Source organism: Sphaeramia orbicularis, chromosome 20 (genome assembly GCF_902148855.1).
Source record: "Sphaeramia orbicularis chromosome 20, fSphaOr1.1, whole genome shotgun sequence".
Taxonomy (NCBI): domain Eukaryota; kingdom Metazoa; phylum Chordata; class Actinopteri; order Kurtiformes; family Apogonidae; genus Sphaeramia; species Sphaeramia orbicularis.
In genome coordinates, this window is record NC_043976.1 from 13,843,770 (window position 1) to 13,852,386 (window position 8,617).

Consider the following 8,617-nt stretch of genomic DNA (forward strand, 5'->3'; position numbering starts at 1 on the left):
GTGCACGGCCTTCAAGCCTGTAAGTATAATGCATGTATATGGACAGAAGGAGTTTAGTGCAGGGATCCTGTTGTTTTTTGTTCAATCTGTGATGTTGAATGTAAGATTAGTATGAGGCTCACTGTGGATAAAAACTGAACTCAGTTTGTGAAATGACTCCAGACAACTGTGCTGCAAAAGTTATTGTTAAAAGTCCAGTCCCTGATGGAGGACTACGTTACCCATGATGCATGTGTTTGACTTGCAGTTCTGCTCACTCATGGTTGCGTATGCTACTTTTCATTTGGTCCAGCAGGGCAGCAGCATCCACGGAGCAGAAATTGACATCCTGTCATAATTCTTTTAATCCTGAGTGTATAAGTACCGTGTGCGTCCTTAAGATGTAAGTAGAATATTTTGCATGAAAGGCGTGTTATTTCTGGGGGTTAGATAGTGAAAAAGCTGTACCTGTGGTTTCATTTGCTAATTCTACAGCTAAGGCCTGCCACAGTGCTCCTCGTCCGCTCCAAAGTAGCTAGTGGATGACTATAATCTGTCAGTAACCTATTATTGACCAGTATTTGTTTTTATTCACTGTTTATTTAGCTCGTTGTGGCATCTTTTTCCCGTTTAGTTAAAGCTGCAGTATGTAGGATTGTGGCCAAAATTGGTACTGCAATCACATTCGAAATACTGTAGAACGTGGTATCCTCTCCTCCTCCCCCCAGGCTAGGGGTTGCCAGATCCCGCATGAGCATCTACTACTAGCGTTTCCTCTAATCCTTGCCACCACACCATAAATTTCACACAAAAAAATGATCACCAGACTTATTCTACATCAGTCTAATATATAACAGGCCAGGACAAACGTCCTGCACACTCAAATGAAAGTTTGCGAAGATTCAGGGGATAGAGAAAAGGGAAATGAGCATTAGGTCGGCTCTCAGTGGCTCTTACCAGTGGTCAGACTAAGGCAGGGCCGGCGTTGCTCTTCAAATCCTTCTCCTCTTTCAGCCATCTCCATGTTTCTAAGTCATCTCCTATACATCTCCTTGTTTTATTTCTCACTTTGTCACGATGTATTTGGGAATAATAAGAGTCCTTTTAGGTTTAATAACGTCAGACATTTGTGATCAGAAATGTTCCAGCTGCAGCCCACTGGGACCTGGCAACCTGGATGCTGAAAGGCTTCTGACTCTGCGATTAGCAGACAGGTGATGGGCGGAGCATCAGACCAAAACACACAATGTCAACATAAACATCATTTCGGGGCTGACACTGAGCTTTTCAACTGCACATATTCTGGCTGGACTACTACTGTCAGTGAGATCAGTATTTGAAATGAACATGATTCCTTAATGTCTGGTGACAGTCAAGGCAATTTTACAATTACTTAGAATATAATTCCTACATACTGCAGCTTTAATTACGGCGTTTAAGCCTATGACCGTAATTGGTGTCAGAGTGCCCTCTGTGGGATTTGCCAGGCTACTGCGGGTCTGTTTATATGGCATTGAGCATACGTGATGTTAGAGTGCCCTCTATGGGATTCACTATGTTACTGCAGGTCTGTTATACTGCATTCCAGTGTAATGTGTATAGCGCTTTGTTACTGATACAGTTCCTTTGTTCCTTGTCTGTTGCAGATAACCACACACACACACACGCACACACACATTTATATACTCACACACATATATCCACCAACTCAATCATTCAACCAATACCTGTTCCAGCATCGCTTCCCATGTACCTGCTCCCATTTCTTCAGCCTCATTAAACCTCAGAACTGTACCATTGAAGTTTGTCTGTTCCTTCTGACCGAGGAAGACTCAGTTGAAGAGCAATCCGAATCAACATACATTTAGACGCACACCGTCTATTACAGTTATAGTTGCCTGTGTTCTGGGCTGCAGATAGACAAACAGGAATGTGATTTTCTGTATTTTTCAGAATCATGAGCAGGAACTTTTTGTCCAGAAATGATGAACTCCGCAGGGGTGACTACCTGGTTTCAAACAATGGGGAGTGGAAGGCTGTCTTCCAGGTAATTCTGAGAGTATGCACATGCAAAAAGTTTACTGAAATACATGATAGTTGCATTCATTGTGGGTGCACTCACAGAAGTAGATAAAATTTGGAAATTCATATTATGTAAAAAGTATATCTTTAACCCATAAAGAACCAGACATCCTCAAACGACCAAAACCATCAACTGATGTAAATGGTTTAATACCTGTTGATCCACTAATCCTATCAATCCATGTAAATAACTGGTTTAAAATGCATTTTGGATGTTCAGAGGCTCCGTAGTGAACATGGAAACACTGTAATCTTTTACAGCATTGATTCACCAGTAAAACCCATGGAGTTTCATAAATGAGAGTGGATGGACACAATGGGTTTGTGTTCACTTAATGATAGATTTGACTTAAAAAGTCACTTTTTCCTCAGTTTTTTCTGGTTTGATATAATAACTCTGAGTTTTCATGAACATTTAATTTAAATATAGGAAATTACACGTAGGAAAATAAATGATTTACAGTGAAAAATGGAAAATACAGACGATAATATTATAATAAATGGTGATAAATCACTTAAAAAAGGTCAAACTGAGAGAAAAAATCATTTGGGAACTGACACAAAAGTACCACTAGGGCTTTATGGGTTAAATTGTTAATTGTGAAGTATTTATTTTCATCTGCAGGAGGATGGCAACTTTGTCATCTACGGCTGGAAGCCAGTGTGGGCTTCAGACACTGATGGATCAGATGCAATCCGTCTGTGCATGCAGGCCGACTGCAACCTGGTCATGTACAACAAGAAAGACGAACCCAAGTGGCACACGAACACCGCCTCATCCAGCTGCAACATGTGCCGTCTTACCCTGACCAATGAGGGTAAACTGACGGTGGAGAGAGAATGTGCAGGTCTTTGGGATTCCAGTCAAAGCCGTGGCATGAAATAAAATCATTACACAAAGCCCTTGAGGGAAAGCTCTGCATGCTCTTTGAATGTCAATGCAACCCAGGCTCAAATAAAGCAACCATTTTTCACAAATAGGCCATAAGGTGAACCACGAAAAGTGGCTAGAAAATGATTTTCGTTCCCGTGTCTGGGCACTACTTTTTAAATGCACTTTTGTTTAGACTGTACCCTCATGGACTTTGGGTTAAAAGTTCTCCGCAATATATCCTGCAGTTTTTTGTCACAAGCCGTAAATCTATATGAATCTAAAATTAAAAAATGAAAATTCTGTGATGCTAGATTCACTTGTTTTATTTATCAACATTCATTTTAGCAACACGAAAACTCTCACAAATTGATATTTATACATATTAACATTTTAGACAAGTCTTGATGAATTATTACCATGCAATGTAAATTTAGACCATGAAATCTTGGAAATTTGTGGGGAAAAAGCTTCTACTGATTTCACATATTACACATGGTGAATTTTGCCACACACAAACACACGTATATCAATGTAACAGCATTGTTTGACATTTACAGTGTTTACAGTTGCAGGGTTTCTTTTCTTCTTTTAACAATGATGCATTTGTCATGTAACAATACATGTTTTTTAATAGATCTCGGTCTGGTTTTTTACACAGTACACTGTAAACTTTTATTTTTGTTCAATGGATGTTTTTTTAGAGGATATTTCATGGTTCTATAACATGTCTAATCATCACCATCACCATCACAAACATCATCCCATGTAGCTGTATCTTCTGTTTCCTTCTGAACTTTCACACAGTGCTGGCACCTACACAAATCAGTGCAAGACAGTCTTGCTGACATACAGGAACACCTGTCTGTATCACATTTTATTTGCCTTGTTTCCAAGTGCAGTGGACGAACTGCAAAACACTTTGAGGAGCAGGATTTGTAGTCATCCAGGTCACTGTTAACTCCCCATCCTCAATGTGCCATCCACTACCAATGGGTGAGGGTGGACACATAATACCTTTCAGACAATGTCTCATTATTGCTGTTTGGTAGTTTGCCCTTGTGCAGTGTTGGTGTAGAGCACAGGTGTCAAACATGCGGCCCGGGGGCCAAAGGGTCCAGTCCGGCCCTTGGGATGAATTAGTGAAATGCTAAAATTCCACTAAAATATTAACAGTCCTTTTAGTTCAGGTTCCACATTCAGACCAATTCAATCTCAAATGGGTCAGATCAGTAAAATCCTACCCAATAACCTATAAATACTCATAACTCCATATTTTTCTCTTTGTAAATGTAAATATTTTCCTGTATTTGCACTAAAACAAAATATAATTTTACAAAAAATATGAACAACCTGAAATGTTTTAAGAGAAGTAAGTGCAATTTTAACAATATTCCACCTGTTAATAAATGTTTTGTGTATTTGTAGACCTACTGGGATCTGTAAGTTTTATATAATGTACATGTGTAAATGATAAACTGAAGCATAATATTGTTAAAATTACACTTATTTTTTCAGTTTGTTCATGTTAGTCACAATGTTTGAAAGAATAGTTTGCAAATATAAACATTTTCATCATGTAATTCTACTTTTTCATTCTAAGACATAGAGAAAAGTTTGGAGTTGACAGTATTTATATATTATTATGTTATTATTTTACTGGCTCGGCCCACTTCAGATCAAAGTTAGCTGAATGTGGCCCCTGAACTGAAATGAGTTTGACACCCCTGGTGTAGAGCATCACATGTTGGAGGCATGGATAGGGCCTATTTGTGTTTGTTATTGTATTTTTGTAGAGCTGCACCATGAGTAAGAGCCATAGGCCTAACAATGCCTTTCCTGTTCATCAAAATCTGTCATTGAACAATTAAATTCTTAATTCCTTGCCTAATTGAAAGCGTTTCCTATAATGGCAAATAACATTGAGCTGACTTACATACATGCTACTAGTAATATGTTAAGTTCAATAACTACATTAAGCACTTTATGTTGCAAAAGATTTTAAATTAATTAATTTGGAAATGAGTATAATGAACTGATAATATTAAGTCTAATGATTATACAAAGTATTTGACGTTGCAACAAATGTTAAGTTAAATTAACTTGGCATTTAGTGTGTTGTACTTAAAATAGCATTTCCATTCAAGTCAAGCATTTAAGTTTAATTCACCCAAGTTTTCATTACTCATTACTTATTTTTTAAGGCAATGAGTTACTTGATATTTTTTAAGAAAACTCAACTCATCCGGTCTTACAGTGTGAGGTGCTGCTGTAGTCTGTGGCACTTCCGGTGGCTGTGGCACCGCTGCCAGAGGTGCTGGTGCCTGTGGCTTATTTCCAGTGGCTGTGGTACCGCTGCCACTGTTCTACTGGTAAAGAGCAGTTTACAAAGGCTAGCGCATCATATGACTATACGGACGTTCAAGCCAGGCATGAAGTAAATCTGTTTTTGGTTATGGAATGGGAGTCAGGCTAATGCAGGTAAGTTTGTTCGTGAATATAGACCAGATTTTGTTGAAACGAGTACTTTTGAGATTGAGTGAAGCAGACATTTTTTTTCAACTGAAATTTCGTTACATTAAGATTTTTTTAAGATATGACTTTATTCCCTCGATATTATGACTTTTATTCTCAATATATCATGACTTTATTCTCGTAAAATTATGACTCTTTTTGTATTCGACTTTATTCGGATGAAATTACGGGTTTCATCTCGATATTGTAAGACTTCATTCTCGTAGTGACAAGTGTTTTTATTTTCTTATGTGGCCCTAATATGCCTTTGTAATTAACAGGTTCTTCCAGTGTGGAATATTTAGCTGATTTCTGGCTTTCCAGTGGAGGACAATTGTCTTCTTGGCAACAGTTAGGGCTGTGAATAATGTTGCTTTAATCAGCGTAATAGTCCATTAGGGGGTGGAGGATGGATAAAAAAAAAAAAAAGAGAGAGAGAAATGTTTATTGGTACAATGTTGAAACATGTTCACTGGGCTTAGGATAGTGGACCTGAGTTGTGGCTGTCAGCTCGGCCAGACTCTGTTTAAAACGGATGCATATGTCTGATAAGTTCCAGAATGTGGTGAACATGGACATGAAATAAACATATCAAGAGGAAGTACAGGGTAAACTGTGGGTTTGACTAGGCCAACGGTTTAACCCTTTAGGGGGAAAGCGACTATTTTTGGTAATGTCTGCACACATTACGAGACAATGATAGCAATATTTTCAGTGAGGACACGTCAAATATGGTCTTCAGGCTCTGTAAGGTCCACTTCTGCATGAACAGTTAGTGTAACTGCTTTGTTAGGTACCATGAAGTAATGGTACTAATGTAAGGAATGATGTTCAAAGAGATAATATGTATGTTGACAGGTGTCTGTACTAGCACGTATGTTGTTCTAATGCTGTAAAATAAATGTTCCTTTCAACTTACATGTATTTTTCTTGTGTTTTATATATATAATTCTTTGATTTATTTATTTTTTTGCCACTTATGGTGAAGGAACCAAGTATGGTAACTTCACTGACCTTGGTTTTGTTGTTGTTGTTGTGTTTTTGCTTTGTTTTTTACATAACGTTTAAAAAAAATTGACAAATTTCACAAAAGTAATAAAGTCTTGTTATATTCTTCAATAACACACTAAGGTTGAAATTTCGAATTTCAGAGGGTTAAGGGTTAACAAAAGCAAAATATTACTAATATAATAACTTATTATTTAAAAAAAAAACAACTTTTGACCAAATACATGTTACTGACTTGACTTCTTCCCCGGAGTCTCTGTGCTTTATCACCTCTCAGGTTCTCCCAGGATCATTACAGGTTTTCCGTGGATCAACTCTGGACCTGCTGCTTGGGTCCTGCCTCTCTCCTGCCTTCATTGTCATCACTCACTCATCCATATAGTTATGATAGTGTTTATTATATTGTTCCATAGATGGTAGAGGTTGCTACTATTTGCACTAACTGTTGTATTAGTAGTATGTCCACTTTTAATACTCGTATTTGTAGTAGTAGTATTAACAGTTATGTACATTTGTTCTGGTTTGTAGTAATTATACTAACACCAGCTGATCTACCTTTTGACAGTTGTAGTTCAGTTATCTGTGCATCAATTGCATCCATGTGTCCCTCCCCGTCCCCCAGTCTCTCTCTCTCTCTCTTTTTTTTTTCTCTTCCTTTACCCTCTCTCTTTTACTCCAACTGGTCAAGGCAGAGCCATCCGCCAGGGTCAGGGTCTGCTCCAGGTTTCTGCCTGGTAAAAGGAAGTTTTTCCTCGCCACTGTCACCAGTGTTTGCTCCAGGAGGATTCTGTTGGGTTTCTGTAAATTGGCTTGAGAGTCTAGTTTCGACCAGCTCTATTTGTAAAGTGTCATGAGGTAACTTTTGTTATGATTTGGCAATTTTTAAACAAAATTTGATTTGATTTGACCAGTATCAATTATTTCTAATTTATTGTGTTCCTTCTGTCTTTATCTTCTCGTCATGTGCTCAACCATAGCTTATACCTTGTTCTTTTCATGACACACTGCTCCTTATTCCCCCTCAAACATTTTCCATTGCATATCTATGACATTGGATTTTATTAGAATTATACAGGCCCCAGTTTTCCAAAAGCTTTTATTATCATGTTTTCGTTAAAGGGTTGCCAAAAAAAAGTAGTTGGAAGTAAGTAAGTAAATTTTATTTATAGAGCACTTTTCACAGACAGAATCACATAGTGCTTTATGAAATCAAATCACAATCAAATCAAATTTACAGAAACCCAACAGAATCCTCCAGGAGCAAACACTTGTGACTGGTGACAGTGGCAAGGAAAAACTTCCCTTTAACAGCAGAAACCTGGAGCAGACCCTGACCCCTGGAGGATGGCTGTCTGCCTTGACCAGTTGGGGTTAAAGAGCGAGAGTAAAGGAGGAGAAAAGAGAGAGCGATAGAGATAGAGAGAGACTGGGGGAGAGGGGGGAGGTAGGGGGAGACACATGGAGTGCATGTAACACTGTAAAGTAGCAACTTTACATTGTGAAAAATGAATAAAACAGTACAAGTAAAATACAATTAGAATACCCATAAAACACAATATAATACCATTAAAAACAGTTTAAAATATGATGAATACATAAAGTGCAATCAGTTTGTGGTGGTCCTGAGTCAATTGGGAAATTAAAAAGCCTGTTTGAACAGGAGGGTTTTGAGGTGTTTTTTAAAACTCTCTACAGTCCATGGACCGTAGGTGTAGAGGCAGGTCATTCCACAGATGTGGTGCTACAGCTTTAAAGGACCTGTCACCACGTGTGCTAAAACATGTGCATGGAACCATCAGCAGGTGCTGTTCTGAAGACCTCAGGCTATGGGCCGAGCTGTAGGGCTGAATCAGGGAAGCAATGTATGCAGGGGCTTGGCCATGTAGAGCCCGGAAAGTTAGCACCAGAATTTTGAAATGAAAACGATAGAAAATAGGGAGCCAGTGGAGTGATTTAAGAAAGGGAGTGATGTGGGCTCTCCTGTTTGTGTGGGTCAGAAGCCTCGCAGCAGAGTTCTGGACAAACTGGAGACGGGCCAGCTCCTTCTCGTTTAAGCATGTAAACAGGCTGTTACAGTAGTCTAAGCCAGAAGACACAAATGCGTGAACGATCATCTCAAGCTCATTGATGGACACCATAGACCCAAGTTTGGAGATGTTGTGG

The 8,617-nt window shown here is 38.6% G+C and overlaps 1 protein-coding gene across 1 annotated transcript; it reads left to right on the plus strand.

Annotated features, from left to right (window-relative positions):
* LOC115410915 (mannose-specific lectin-like) lies at window positions 1–3,039 on the plus strand. The gene is made up of 3 exons (XM_030122744.1): window positions 1–19; window positions 1,933–2,026; window positions 2,687–3,039. The coding sequence occupies exons 2-3, from the start codon at window positions 1,937–1,939 to the stop codon at window positions 2,945–2,947; spliced, it is 351 nt and encodes a 116-aa protein (XP_029978604.1). The 5' UTR covers window positions 1–19; window positions 1,933–1,936; the 3' UTR covers window positions 2,948–3,039.
* Window positions 3,040–8,617: the final 5,578 nt, after the last annotated feature.

Excerpts from the sequence above, each read along its gene's own strand:
- LOC115410915 (XM_030122744.1), top strand. The coding sequence starts at position 1,937 with ATGAGCAGGAACTTTTTGTCCAGAAATGATGAACTCCGCAGGGGTGAC. Across the intron at positions 2,027-2,686 it reads AGTGGAAGGCTGTCTTCCAG|GAGGATGGCAACTTTGTCAT; the intron begins GTAATTCTGAGA and ends TTTCATCTGCAG.